Genomic DNA, 15,733 nt, shown 5'->3' on the forward strand with positions numbered 1-15,733 from the left:
CTAAGAATTGCAGAAGTGCTTTATCTCCTCTTTGCCTCATTAAACAATCAAAACATTACTGTGTAGGAAGAAGCTTGGACAACATCTGCTACAGTAAATTCTCAGTGAAGAATAAAAAACCTGTACACATACACTCCTCTGCTCTGACAAGGACTGGATTTCATGAAAGGGTAAAGGCCCAACACACACAGACTCCTCAGCTGAAATCAGGAAACGGTAAAGAGGGAAGAAAGTCAACACAACTATCAGCAACTCCATCCAAAAAACCCTCCTGTCTTGATTTCCTTAACCACCTGAAGTTGCACAGACTCATGGAAGTCCTGATTTGCTAATGAAACTGCAACGAGTGCCCATTTATCTGCACTGCTGGTACTGCCTGACCAAAGGAAAATACAGCAAGAATTCACAATGCTCATTGCAAAAAATCCAGCTTAATATTGCTGGATGTATCTTCTTTCAGAGACTTGTCCATGTTCCTAGAAAGCCACAAAACAGTCTCTCTTCTGATCTTCAGTACATTCTTCCTCCCTTTTGGGTTCTTTGTACAAACCCGTTGATTCTTTCAAACACATTTGATCTGAAGCTGTGGAGACCTAAATTCACTAAAAACAGCGCGGTAAAATGTGAAACATTTTAGTGCTCCCTTGTTAAAAAGACACAAGCAATCATCCTTAAGTAGCTTCTCCTATGAGGAAATAGCTACAGATGCTGATTGTCTTAATAATATTCTTTCTTCTAACACTTTCTTTGGGAAAAAAAAAAACACCTTCCTGCCTGTATGAAGCAGACTTCATTTTGTAGTCTGTTAGAGATGAAGGCCTCCAGACCATATGAAGAATATGGCAAAAGAAGGTTTCAGCCCAAAATCTGGAAAATCATTTAAGAATAAAAAGATGCTATCAATGTCTATCACAAGATAGGCAACAGAACAGCACAGCAGTATGATCCCTCAGACCAGCAAGTTGGAAATGTCCTTTCCAGGTGGGCAGTAAATGGTAAAGTAGTTGAGTCTCATCATCTAATTCCTAAATAAAATGTCATATCTGAAAGCTACTTATGAGTGTCATTGAAACTCTAAGCACCACAGAAGCTACACCTGTGAAATATTACTGAATATTTATTACTAATTTATTAATTATAATTAACAAATTAATTATTTTGATGACACAGAACATATATGGAAAGAAAAATGTACACCCTACTTTTAAAGGAAGCCTACAGGCCTTTTTTTTAATATACAGAAGCTTAAATTTCAAGTAGTAGAAAGGATGATGTTATTTGTCAGTCAAGAGATCCTAAGGCAATGAAGCAAAAGGTAAGACCACCCTTACTACTCTCCTCCTACATGAAGAACCAGAATAAAGAAATGGACAGAAGTCACTGAACTAGCTTCAAGAATTTATTTCTTACAAAGCACAAACAAAACTGCACTGGAAAAGCACAAATACCTCCACTAATTACTAGCAGACTCTCCTTCTTCTCCTTCTCAAAGCGAGTTGCCATTTCTTCCTGAGAGGCTTCTTCGTCCTCTTTATCTTCTTGAAGTCTCTTCATCCTTTCCATCAGGGCCTCCAGCTCACTTAGAGAATCTGCAATCTGCAAAAACACCATGACATTCTGCAAAATTAGAAGATAGACAATGTGCATCATCTTCGAATTTCATGCTAGACAACAAACGTTCTCAAAACCAGACAGCAGCAGCAAACACAAAAGCTCAAGCCAGAATGCATTTTGCCATATCCAGCACAGACAAACAGCTTTCAGAGAGCAGGAAGACAGGAGCTAGGAAGTGTTAATGCAGCCTGCTGCAGTAATTCACCACAGTGGGATTAACAGCAAAGAGGTGGCGTTGGAGTGTGGAAACCACAGACACTCATATTCCACCTGCAGATAGCTCAGGAAAATCCATCTGCATGCCCTACATCTCTCATAAAACAACTTTCCATACTAAGGTAACTATAGTCAGTCCATTGGTAATGAAAAATATGTTTCTGAAGAGATGCAGTGCAACATTGCCTTACAGAAACACAACCTGAGATGTTAAATTAGTACTTTTATTATGTGTGACCAAAATAGCCACTATGTTGACCCTCTATCTTACTTTTGTGAGGAAAAAAAGACCTCTTTTTACTAGAAATATCTCAAAGTTTTGGGTGCCCTCTACCTATCATTCAGATTTTTCACAATATAAATTATTTGGTTTTTCTTTTCCATCTTTTTGAGTCTGTTCTTTGCCCACAGTTAGAATTGTTTCTAGCAGACTTCTCACTGCTTAGCAATAAGCACAGTCAGCAGCAACACTCTGCTCACTACAAATGGGGAGTAAGGCACCTCCATGGCGTGAGCTGGCATGTTTTACAGCCCAGAAATCTAAGAAACAGTGATTGAACTGAGTGATGACATGCTTACACTCTACTGCTAATTGTAAAAATTGTATCTAGCAACGCTGCTCAAAATCCTGATCTTCCATCAAAGGCAATGAGGCTAATACATCTGTTGGCATTAATTCAAGGGCATGTCTTCAAAAGCATTCTAGAGCAACTTTCAGGAAAAAATGTCCAGTTAATTAACTAGTAATCAAATTAATCAAGTTAATTAACTAGTAATCAAAGTTCTCTGTTGATTCAAGACTGGAACACCAGCATGAAGAATTAAGTAATTTTATTTCAGACATTTCCTCCCATCTACATGGAAGGGTATCAAACTGTTTCATGACTGTAGGCCTTGAAGTAAAAATTATTATTATTCTTATTATTACTACTACTATTACTTCTATTTTTTTTCCATTTTTCTTCCCACTCCCTCTATTAGGAACATGGCTGGAACAATGCTCCAATCAATGCCACACTGTCTAAAGAAACTGGGACTTTAAGCTTTCTGCTGAAAGCCAAGTTTTAATCTTGCCTGATGGGTGGTGAGATTAACTATCAAAATCACATTGCTCTGACTACCATCCACCGTTACAGTGTGGTTTTCAACAGATTACACTGGAAATTGCCAGAGTGTATGTAAGAATTACCATACTCAAGCATTCCTGTAAAATAGACAAAAAAAATTCAAACTAAAATTTAAACAGGAAAGAATGGAAGAAAGTTTTCTAATGCAAAACAGAGGCAAGCAAAAGAATTTTCTTGCAACACTAACCCCAAAGTTGCTACTTGTGAGGGATGCATTTTCTATGTTGTTGTCATTGGCAAGATCACAGACACAGAAGTTGTTGACTGCTATAAGTCTGACTCCATTAGATGTATCCGGATCTCTCTCTGGATTAATGCCACTACCAAATACAAAACTTGCCAAGGCATGATAATGTGCCAACAGGACAACAGCATGCACCAGTTCAGGAAGAGACCAATTATTTTCCCCAGTCTTGACAAGTTTCTGAAATGAGAATAAAAAAAATGTAAACATAAAATTTCTTTTGGCCCCCAGCTTTTCTATAAAACACTACACATTTCAAATAGGGATCAATTCTTTCTTCCAATAATATCACATTACTCTTGCACATAAACTCTCACTGGATATAAAAAGAGACACCTAATATATTACTTCTTTTCTTTTGGGCTATTTTAGCCAATGCTATTCCTAAAGAGAAAATCTTATTGGCCTTGTCACACGGGAGAATCAGCTTGCTTGGTGCACCAGTACTTCCCTGAACTTTTTTAGCTCAGGGTAACAAAGCCTAACCAGGCACTTGCACAGTTCCTGGCAGTTCTTTTTATCAGAAATTTACAGGGCATGACTGAAGAGGTACCTGGATGTGCTCTTTCGTGATCAGCCAGGGCCGGTGTGCAAGAAGTTTGTTTATTTCGTTCAGATTTTTCAGTCTTTGGGGAATGTATTCTAAACCATTCAACCACTCTGCAATCCCACCAGTCTTCAGAAACTCATCAACGTGCATGTTTATTAGGTAGGAACACTGATGTCTGGCAGCAGCCTGGAATAATTAAACACAGAGTGAACAGTGCAGCACATTACAGTGTGTGTAATCTGGTTTTGCTGCGGGTGGGAGACAGGTTAATAACGCAAAACAAAAGCACAGTGTCATTCCAAAAGGCCTTGTGCAAATGCATTGCAAGGCATTTCTATACAGTATGGATGATTCTCCATTAAAAATACATCTGTCTACTCTGGATTGCCAGATATAATTTAGGTTGGAAGTGATCACTAGAAGAGAACCCTCTGCTCATATGGCTGACTTAGAACTTGTAGCTTGGAGCCTTGTCCAGACAAGATCTCCACCCTTAGAGATCACAGAACATATCTTGGTTCCTGCTGCGATATCTCAACATCCTTACAGAGAGAATTGTTTTCCTAGTGTCCATCTGGAATTTCTCGTGACTTGAGTGCACTGCATCTCATCCATATACTGCTGCACAGTGATGTGGGCATGTGAGAGGTGCATCACTGTGGGAAACAGGGAATGATGTAGGTTGCCAATTTTCCCTTCTCACTGAAAATCTTCCGGCTAGGCATGTTTTATTGTGATAAAAACCTACAACAAAAATACAGCCTCTGTCCAAATACCACCTTAATTTCTCCTGTCTACATTCCTCCTTTTGTCCTTCTGTTTTTTAGGCACAGAAGTCAGAGCTGCAGGAGAAGGCGCACACACAGCCTGTTGGTACGTACCATGATAGCAATGTAGTGCCTGTAGGGCAGAGGCAGGGGCCCATCCATGCGCAGCATGTAGAACTGGCTGCGGAGGAAGGACTCCAGGTACTGAGTGTGGATACTCATGACCTGGGTGATGTTGTCCAGGCGACCAGATGTAGAATATTCTTCCACAAGAAGATTTGTACGCTCATCCAAACCGTTTGCTTGCATAACCTTGAAAACAAGATGGAGAAATATTAACAGAGGGAGAGATTTTCTCTAGCTTTAGCCCTGGAGTGAAGCACACTGAGGTATGAAAGGTTTATCTGTGCCCAGTCTTAAAGACAATGATGGAGTTCTGGATGTGTATTTGCAAACATACATGCCTTCATGAATGCAAATACACACAGACAGATCCTACTTGTATACTGAGAACTGAAGAGCACTTTATACTGAACCTCTGCTATTTTTTTATATGTTTCTAAAAAAGCCAAAACAATTTTTCTATACATCTTCTTGAAACAGAGGAAGTTACAGATGCTGAAATCAAACCTGTACAGAGAGCTGCAAGTAAGTAAGAGCTAAATGGACAGTAAATTCTTTATGGAAGACAACCTGTATAGACACATACCACCTGAGTGCTCAGCCCTAAAATCAATTTCAAAATTAATGGAGAGGAACTGGATTATGTAACCAAATTATAGAAACAGCCTGGCAATCTATCCCTTCTGTGCTTGCATAATTGAAGAGGAGATCAAATGCTAATTTGTCTGCAACATTCAGGTATTATTTAGAATAGGAATTTAATGCTTTCTTTAAACAAAAGCTGTTCTTTAATTATTCCAACCAATCCAAACCTTGGGCACAAGATGAAATGAAACAGCAGCACAGTAAGTAGCTCTTGCATTGCAAGCCCTGACACAGTATGAGTGCTATTACTCAGTGTTTATCACCAGGAACAGCCATTCCCAACATGTTCACCACTGAAGCTACAAGCACAAGGCTAGAATACCCAGTTATCTATTCTGACACTGTGCAGTAATAAATCAACCAGCTTACTATTGCAAACACCACAAAATGAGGACATATTTTAGTTGTTTTACTGCACATGAAGCTAGAAAGTGCCCAAAACCAAGAAGCACAATGCTTTTGCAGAAATATTCTATTTAAAATATGTTTTCTTCTTTATCACGGGCTGATGAGTGAACCATGTCTCAAATATTTTTCTATCAGATCTTATACAGAAGTTACATACAAAGGAACACAACATACTACATTTTCATTTCTCCCCACTGTACTTTCCTGTGTTAATTTGGGGGCCCAGAAAGAAAGGGGAGAAGCTGCTACACATTTACGCAGCTCCATCATTTTTATAAGTGTATCTTCACTATGGCAGCTTTTCTGTGTTTTATACCCAAACTGGTGCTTTCTCAGTTGTCCTTAATAATGTTTTTACCATCAGAATTTTATTGACATATTAGAGACCATTTTATCTCCCTATATATACCTCGCTCCACTCCTAGGAGCCCCCCTTATTCTTCCACAAATGTATCTCCCATGTATTTAAGAGATTCTTGTCTCATTTAGAGGTTTCTTAGGGAAATCATATTTTTTGTGTCTCTGGTAAGGTTTCTAATCTTCTCCAGCTTGTCAGGAATTTTCCTTATAACACTGCAAGTTATAGAAAGAAATTCTGCTGACAGAATCAAAATATAATCCTGTAGGACTGTGCTGTTGCTATGTTATGAACAGCACTATGCCTTATGATTATTTCTAAGCCTTATCTTCATCTCTATTACTATCCTCCTCATATTGTGCATGTACTTCCTCCTGAGTTATTTCCATCCACAGACATACTTTTTTAAAATTCTGCTTTCAAAGCCTTCTAGCATGTTAATAAGAACCTTAATAATTAAGTCATTATTTCTCTGCCCATATTCTTTCCATTGCAACAATAAAGCAGCCTTTGACACCAGTAGTGTTATTATCACTTCAGTGTGTTACTATTCTGTCACTAAACCCTCTCTATTCACTGTACTGTTTCATGACAAGGAATGAGGGAGAAAGGTAGTTTAACTAGTTTTTGTTTAACAAACCACAGTTGGCATTTGTCATGGTAGAAATCTCAAGCCTGAAATCCAATCCTACCTTTCAACCCTAAATTCTCTCAAGAGCCACAGCTACAGTCTAAGGAGTGAAGTCATATTTGCAGGTTCCCTCAAACTGAGGGTCAGGCACTGCTCTGAGAGCTACATAATCACATTGTGCAACACTGGACAGGCCTCCCCTCATGTCTGGCATTATAAATAATGTGTTCACACCCACCCAAGAAGAGCAGAGCTGTCACTCACGGCTGTCTCCGGGAATGCTGGTGACAGAAAAGATGTCAAACAGTTCCACTTGTGTGAAAGGATGGGGTGGCTCTTACCCACTGGAACCTGCTCCAGAGAAACCAGTGCTTTTGCTTTCAAGGGAACTCATCCAGGCACCATAGAACAAGCAGGGTCATAGAACCACCCTTCAGTGTCATTATTTTCAAAACTATCACCAAGGCCAGGTAACTGCAAACTTACTTCATTCTCTGGTATAAAGGCACTTGGTCCTCTTGTCAATGGCGGGGAGACTTGTACTCTCTTTTCCTGCAAAACAGTCACACACTTCAGTTACTGTCAGGAATTACATATTCACTTCACAAGATGAGATCTTCAAGGTCTGGACTCAATTCTCTTCTGAAAGCCCCCTGGGTGTTCACTGAGGATGTATGGCACCACACCACATTAGACCAGCTTTGCATCCTCTGTACTTTGCATGAAGGAATGGCACTCATTTTGGCAAGGACTAGCAGCAATTTTGGCCGGGGGTAAGGCAGAAACAAACCCCCAAAATCTAATCCCAGTTGGCTTACAGACCAGTTTGAAGATACACAGACAATAGCAACAAAACATCTGGCAAGATGCTAAAATTAGCCATTTTATTGGATTGAATGGAAGTTTGAAAACAGAGGGGGGAAAAAACCCACACTCAGGAAATTATAAGCAAGATGCTGGTTCTTTTCAATATCAGCATCTGATGAGATCCTCAGTGTTGTGAAGAGCATAAGAACATTATGTGCCAAATATTGGCATGAAAAGCAAACCAGCAAGACCCAGTTACATGCATTTTCTAGAAATCTGATGAAAAGGCCACCTTGACACTGCCTAGCCTGGAGCACACTGCATGCAGCACAAGCCTGGGTGTGCAAACCCCAGCTACAAGGCAGGAGGATATATTTAGTACAGAACAAGCTGATAGCATAACAAGAGTCAGAAGACTTTTTGATTTACTGGGGATAAGAAACTGGACTAAGATAAACTGTGCTGCCAGCCAGAGGAGTGAAGAGGAGCTGAGGAGGCTGCCTGCTCCTCCCACTGATCAAGGGCAGGACCAACATTGTCCACATGATTCCTGACCAATGTTGGTCCAACTCTCCTGGAGGTTCCTTCCTCTCCATGGGTAATTTATTTCAGTGACTAACTCCTCAGACTGTTAAAGTTTTCCTAATGTCTAATCTGAATTTCCCTTGCAATAATTTAAAGCAGTTGCTTCTTGTCTTTTCTTCTTTTCTTTTCCTCTTTATGGTTATTTCCCCCCTATCTGGCTGGCTGCACACTTGTCTCAAGTCCCTAACTGCAACCGCAGTGTTGGTGACTCTTAATATGTTATCCATAAACAGCAGTATTGGATTTGCATACTAAGTTTTTCATGCCCCTAACATAAAAGTCTGAAGTTTTCCATAACAAATGATTCTTAAATACCTCTACCAGGGGGGCTTTAAGCTTAACTGCTGTGTACACAAACAGCAGTTCCAGCTCCATAATGAATGTCCCACTGATTTCCACGCAGGAAAATTAAGCCACTGGAGATGTATAACTATTGTCCTGATCCTTAAAAACATCCTGTCCTTTCTAAATTAGATGAAGAAATAACATGCAAAAATCAGCAATGATTATTCAGGAAAGATGTTCCAAAGCAAACTCTCGCAGGACAATTGAATTTGTGACTTTGGAACAATTAGCTGCTAAAAGATGCAGAAATAAGCAGGATCAACTGCATAAAGCCCAGCAGCCAGGAGACAACTTCCTGCATCTGCTGCCTACTGTCACAGCTCCAAAAATCCTGTAAAATACTTTTCATGTATAAAAAGTACTCAATCTGAAGTATGAAGGAACAGTGAAGAGAGTCCTGGTACATGCACATGCAACCCCTTCCTCACACAGTTACACAAGGCACAGGAAGACATCTTCTGCCCTCAAATACTCAGTCTTGCCAGTAGCCAGTCATCTCTGCCAACATTAAAAAAAAAGAAATGTTTTCCAAGATTGGATCTAAGCTTGGATTTTACTTGTTTTATGAAGGTTATCTGGAAATTAAAGTTTAAAACCTTTATTTCACACTAAATAATCTGGAGGAAGTAGCTTGTGTGAGTGACACAAGTTGGATACCTGTACACGTCAGCTTTTGCTGGAGCACAGGTGTAAACCAGAGCTGAACCTTCTCTGTCCTGCTGTCTGATCTGTACCTTCTTCAGGCTCTGCAAAGCTGGTCCTTGAGGCCAGACCTTGGCAAAAAAATCCCTTTGTTTCTTCTAGCAGGATCTGGGCCTCGTTCCCCTGTTTTCCCATTCAGTGTGACTGCTATTACTCCTTTGAGCCTGCAGATAAGCTACTGCTGAGGAAAGGAGGAAACGGCACTTGGGTGGATGAATATAGGCAAGTATCAACAGTTAATTCCTGGGAATGATGGCAGAAAGTCCAGGAGATAGTCAGACATGAAAAATGTGAGTTAACCTACTACAAAAAGAACAAAATCGAACTCCTTTTGGGTGGTGGCAATTCTAAAAAAACAAGCCTGTAGAAAAAAAGAATAAGACAAACAACCGAAACAAGAACAAAACCCCAAAAGTCTGAACATGATCATTCAAGTTGACAAGACTTATCACTAGACATTTACAGGGAGCTGGTTTTTTTTTAATATTAGAAGTGTATATTCTTCCCTTCCATCAACAAGAAAGATTGTTTTGCCTTCTTGCCAAAGCTTTTATTTTATTAAAACTGGTTAAAACAAGCTTGTGAGGAGAAAAGGACCAAACATCATCTGGTTGCACAAGTCCTCCGGATGCTATTAATAAAAACATGTGAAGTTTACAAGCATTGAGAAAGATAATGTTGGCTTTGTTGAGCTGCAGATAAGAACCACTGCTTCTGGGCATGCTTTTTCTAGAACAATGGTTTAAGGCCTACCCAAGAACCCAAACATAACAAACAATGTATGGGAATTAGAAAGAAACAGTGCAGATATATGGTCCTTTATGGTGAAAATTCTTGCAAAGCTTCTTGTTTTCCAAAAAAGCCATTTTGTTTTCCTGTCCAAGTAGTCTGTGCAGGTTACACTAATTAGCACTAAGTCAGCCAGGGTCCCAAATATCTTATTTGAAATTGGATTCTCTTGCTAAGAGGCTGAAGCAAGAAACAGGTTGCTCAGCAACTAAAATGCTACACGCACATCTACCAGTCATTTTCTGCTTCATGATCCTCCAGAAACACACGGCTGGAGTAAGAACAATTTCCATTTCCATTAAGACTAATACCTTTGTGAGGGCTGTTTCCTCAGGAATGAGGTGATGAAGGGCTTCAAACCAGAAAAAAGTGTGCTTGAGCATGTTCCTGAGAGAGGGGCTGCTGCAAGCCAGAGCCTCGGAGCAGGTTTAGCAGCAGTGTCAGACAGCGGAACGAGACCTCTGCGGAGCACAGGAGAGCCGATGCAGGAATCCATGAAAAATCCTGCATGAGCTCTACCTGTGACTCCTTCCTGTCCTTAAACTGCATTTGCAATGGTGTCAGGAGCTTCATCAGGAATCTGAATGGTGACAAAGTAGGAGCATTTCCCCTTTGCCCAGCTATAAACTGTACGAAACACCTTTGTCCTTGGGCAAGCTCTGCGCAAACCCACAGACACAAATCCGCAATTCGCCATCTCACGGGTTTATTTTCAGCTGTGGCAGTGACTGCACACCCTTCCTTCCAGAGCCAGGATGGGCACTGGGACGTGGCACCTGCATCTCAAATAGCTGCCAGGCTGCGGTGGCAGAGCAAGGAATGCCAGAGCCACTGGGGCTGGTGATGTGGCCACGAAGGCTAAGGGGGAGCATGCAAGAGCCCAGCTGGCACTGGGATAGCACAGCAGCTTTCCTCCCAAAGCCTAAAGCAAAATAACCTTTCTTCCTCTTCACCACCACATGAATCACCGTGTCCTCAGGCTTTAAAGAATGGCTATTTTTAGCAAGCTGTAAAAGGAGGCTGTTTTGTTTGAGAATGAAGTGCAAGCTGGTGGGGCTGATTAAACAGCTGCTTTGGGAAGTACTCCTGAATATCTGTGTATTCAGAAGACATGGGGAAGAAGCAAGTGGTTGGCACTGCTGCGGTGCACGGGGGCTTCTTATATACATGGCACATAAAATCTAATTCATCCTGCACTTGACATCAAGGTGGTCATGCTTCAACGGGATGGGGGGAGGGGAATCACAGAGAAGAAACATTCAAGAAGGAATTTTGTGAGCCATGGCAATGCTGCCACTTGTGTCCCTGCAAACTCCCAGTTCAGTGCAAGTGTCCGGGAAACACTCCTGAAAGGGCTTGGGGTCTCCACTCTCACAACACCTGCCACCACTGTCAGGATAGCAGGATAATAAACAACACCAGATCAAATATAAATCCCAAGAGCATCCCAAAATTAACTTCTCCTGAGGAACAAACTCTTTCCTAAACAAGCAGAAATGTTTTTTTGTGGGGGAAGGTAATGAGTAACTTATTTATTACACTTTTTCTTATATTATAATCTACAAGTAATTTTACTACCATCTAGCATTTGTAAGGATCTTTGTTATTTAAATTCAGTGGTCTATCTCTTTAAAATACTCATTATCATCTGCAGCAATAATCTGAATCAAGTCTGTCACTGGGTGGGATTGGAGAACTGGATTTAGGATTCACTGTCTGGGGCTAAATTTTTCCAAAAGAATCAGGTTTTTTTCCCAGGCTCAGCTTTATCTTACAGTTCTTCAACTCAAAATATACCAGTTCAGTCTCAGAGACTTAGCGCTATGGAGCCCACCTTTGGTTTTCAGCTGACAGACACAAATGCCTTGAACTTCAGTTCACTTTACAAGCAGCAGTATTTGCTGCTGCTGGTTAAAACCCTACCTACAAACTGGTTTCTCCTACTCCCACTGTTCTTACTAAACACATTTTCACTTATGGTTCTTGGATCCTGAAACAGGGTCTGCCTCAACAGGCTCAAATTACAGTCAAATGCTCTGATTTTCAGCAAATTGTAACACAATTTTAGTCATACAGTCATATTGGACCATCTGCTTATTCCATTCTCACTGAAAACAGAAGAAAGCATTAAAAAAAAAGCTGTCTGAACACTGCTTGTGTCTTAGCATCTACTTTTATTCAAACTCTTCCTTAGGATGCAGGAGGGATTTTGTTTATTTCTGCACATGCCAAATTGCATTTTAATTTAGCCACCCAGCTTTGGCAGAGGAAGAGCAGTTTAGAAATGTGGCAGAAATTTAGGATGCATCCAATTCATTAGGTAGTAACTTTATTATTTGTTGTAAATTTGCAGAGGATTAATGTAATAGTTAAAACTACACAGTCTGCTGACTAAAATGAAAACTCAATAGTCACAGTTTACCCATCTTCACATGTCAGTTCTCCTGGGAGACTCTGATTGACAAGAAAAAAGAAGTATATTCAGCAAAGCTCTGAAATTTTGACACACTGACAACAATTTATTGATGTACCATTCTTTAAAGAAAAAAAAATCTGTTTATGGCATCTAATGTAATAAAATTGGGAGCTTTATAACTTCAGAACATACCTACAATTCATCTCACATGAAGTTTGCATTGCAACTTCAAAAATTTAGATGCCCATTTGAAGGTTAAACCTTGATGTCCTGTTATTCAAAACAATTTCTGTAGAAAAAGAAAAGCCAAAAGACAAGAATGTGAAGAGCAATGATTTGAATGTGCATAACACTTTATTTGCTGACAGTGCAGAACTCCTCCTTGCAGCTGACCCATTCCTATAATTAAACCCAGGATATAACTCCAGAAGCAATAAAAGAAATGTTCAGAACAAACAATGTTGAAAAGTTGAGAGTTCACAAAGCAAAAGTCCTAGCCTATGGTCATTTGTTAGGGGTATTTCAAGTGATTTTGCAACAGTTTCTTCCTCTTAACAGACTGTCCAACTCCAAAAATGCAAACTAAGCCATAAAGATGAAAATTAGCAGAGGAAGTCAAACGGCAGGAAATCTTTTTTAAATGGAACAGCATTTCAAAATACTTAAAGCAGTAACTTTTAACATTAAGAATCCGGCATCTTTGTGCCTCACATCTGATGAAGTGGTGCAAAGAGCTGGGAAGAGAGCCAATATAGTACAATTGATGGAGAGCTTTTGCTCTGGTAACAGGTTACAGCCCTTTTGGATTTCACACAATAAAAGGAAGCCTATCCCAAGTTCCCATCCCTCTACCAGCTATTAAGAACACAATCCACACTAATTAGAAACCAAAGGTCAGCAATTTCTACCCAGCCCAAGATGGATGGTCAGGCAGGAGAAGCCCCACAATGGTTCCTCGCTCTTTGAAAGACATCCGGTACACTCAGCCCACAGGAGAAAACTCCGCAGGGAACACGAGGTTACTGGCTGATCACCTTTTCCATAAAGCAAACCTACATCTGCATCCTTACTACTCCTACTGCTGCATCTCTCTCCTTGTCCTGGGGATCATTCCTATGAACCAAAACCAACCTCCAACTGCAACTGGGAGCAGACACGCAAGGACCACAAGTCAAACATCAGAGTAACAAGTATGCTGGAAAACACTGTTTAAGAAACCTGAGCTGTATTTCGCCTTTTTTTTTTTTTTTTTTTTTTTTTAGGTCAGAATAGATCTAAATGTATCAAGTTAAAGACACACCTGTAACTTAATATTGACTGAAGTTCAGAGTACATCTAGCTGTGTAAGTCTGAGGCTCCTAAATAGAAACATGGGCAGACCTTCACAAGCAAATTTGCTCAAATAATGGTGCCAAGCCAAAACTAAACATTGATTATTAACACCCGAAAAGGATGAGAGACAAACAACTACTTTTTCTACTTCCTTCTTGTTTGACAATCATTTCCATTTAATATAAGCCAAACGTCAAAGTCCGACTTCTTATTCATGCCCCAGTTGTTCTCAGATACCAAGGATGAAACTCAACTGACCAAACACAGGCACCCAAATCAGAGTTAGCCAGCTGCCTGCTGGTTAAAAGGAAAAAAGGAAGGTGGTGTCTAACTCAGGATGAGAACAACTGTGTCATGCAAAAGCCTGAACTTCCACCATAGACTAACAGGACTTCATGGCTGACCAGGTATTGGTCTGAAGACCAGCAAAACACGTATCACCAGCAGACAACAAATAGTCTTCTGGTCTACTTCAGCCTTCAAAAAACCAAACCAAGCCTTCAAAAAACTGCTCAAAAAACCAAAACCAAAATTATGGTGAGAATAGAAAAAAGGAGAAACAATGCTTCTCTCATCCACCCATGGAGAACTTCTCCCCCTTCCCTCCCTGCACACCCAGCAGTAACATTGGAGTTTATCTGCTCCTCAAGAACTGCCCTCAGGACAGAAGATTTTGTGAGTGAATATCTAGATGACTCAATACACTACAAGAACAGCAGAAGAGCATTTCCTATGTTTCAACAGCACCAGATATTAAGAGCAAAAGTTAGAAAACTACAGTGGTTTTAGCTGGGACTTGTTTCATCTGTACCTTGGCTCCCATCCACCTTCAGGTTTAGTCCCCATCTGACATACTGAGACAGACCAGGATTATGTAGTTTGGAGAACATAGCCTTTAGCCATTAAGTTGGCAGGACTGCACTGAGTTAATCTGCCTCCTCATGAGCCAGGACAGGAGTGCTGCATGCTAAGAAAGGCTCTCTGAAGCACCACGGCATATCCTTTAATCCCCTGCCTCCATGCAGAGGGCTGCCCTGTCCTGCCTGAGCACAGCCCATCTAACCAAGCCTGGTTTTGCTCTGCCAGAAGGCTCCATGTGCTCAGGAGGCTGCAGGCTCAGCGTGGGCAAGGGCAGTGACTGTGGTCACACGTGTGGCCTCCCTCCATCCTCTTACGGAGAGACCGGATTGACCTCCCCATTGGATAAATGCAGCAGAACACTGACAACAGGTACAACAAACATTTGTTAGAAAGTGCAGATAGAACAGCAGCTGCTTTGACAGGCCTGAATTAATACCTAAATTAATGACTGGGAGCACAGCCTCTTTACAATACAGTAATTGAATGGTTAAATACTTCAATTCATAAACATACACACATTTGATTTATTTGGCATACTGCCAATTGGAGATTAAAAAACAAAAAGAGAGAAAGACCCCTGGGGTTATGCAAATCCATCATGTATCTCTGGCAGAACTGTCTCCCAAGAATGCTCTACCGAATTTTTAATAGAAGTATTGTCTAAAAAGACATGCCTTGTAAGCAAGCAAAATAGAATGGTATTCATCCATACTGTAAATGTATAATGGCATCCTCCTACTGTTAAGAAAGTGGCCCAGAGTGTGGTGGTTTTCTGTTGTTTGGTTTTGGTTTTTCCAAGTATTTCAAAGATGATAGATGATTGAAACACTAAATTAATGTAAGGGCAGTACACTACACAACACTCGGACAATTTTTAAAGTCAGTCTTGAAAGGACTCCATTGCAATTCTTGCTAGAAAATCCTCAAGTGCTACAGTGTTTCAGCAGAGACCATCATCACCAAGGGTTTATAGAAAAGAAGATGCATTTATCAACATGTTACTATAAAAACAGACTGTGTGAATTTTTAACTTGGGACCATCATCAAGGCTGCATTCTCTCATCTCTCCTCTTTGTTACTGGTGTTGCATTCATTACGACAAAGAGCAGAGAGAGACATTTTAGGCACAGTGTGCCCTAAAGCATTAGGATTTGGATTTTTACCAAGGTGAGACTCTTGAGGTTATGCCTACACTGCAGTTGCTAGCACAACT

At 40.5% G+C, this 15,733-nt stretch overlaps 1 protein-coding gene across 2 annotated transcripts in view; it reads right to left on the bottom strand.

The window, feature by feature from the left end:
* Nucleotides 1–15,733, bottom strand: part of SESN3 (sestrin 3) — a 44,877-nt gene that overhangs the window by 14,266 nt on the left and 14,878 nt on the right. For both annotated transcript variants that reach the window (XM_063394513.1, XM_063394514.1), the window contains exons 2-6: nt 7,170–7,235; nt 4,633–4,830; nt 3,755–3,937; nt 3,145–3,381; nt 1,449–1,596 (exon numbers count right to left, since the gene is read on the bottom strand). In XM_063394513.1, coding sequence (XP_063250583.1) covers nt 1,449–1,596; nt 3,145–3,381; nt 3,755–3,937; nt 4,633–4,830; nt 7,170–7,235 — 832 coding nt within the window. The remainder of the gene's footprint in view (nt 1–1,448; nt 1,597–3,144; nt 3,382–3,754; nt 3,938–4,632; nt 4,831–7,169; nt 7,236–15,733) is intronic.

The sequence above is a fragment of the Prinia subflava genome, chromosome 3, assembly GCF_021018805.1.
Source record: "Prinia subflava isolate CZ2003 ecotype Zambia chromosome 3, Cam_Psub_1.2, whole genome shotgun sequence".
Classification (NCBI taxonomy): Eukaryota; Metazoa; Chordata; class Aves; order Passeriformes; family Cisticolidae; genus Prinia; species Prinia subflava.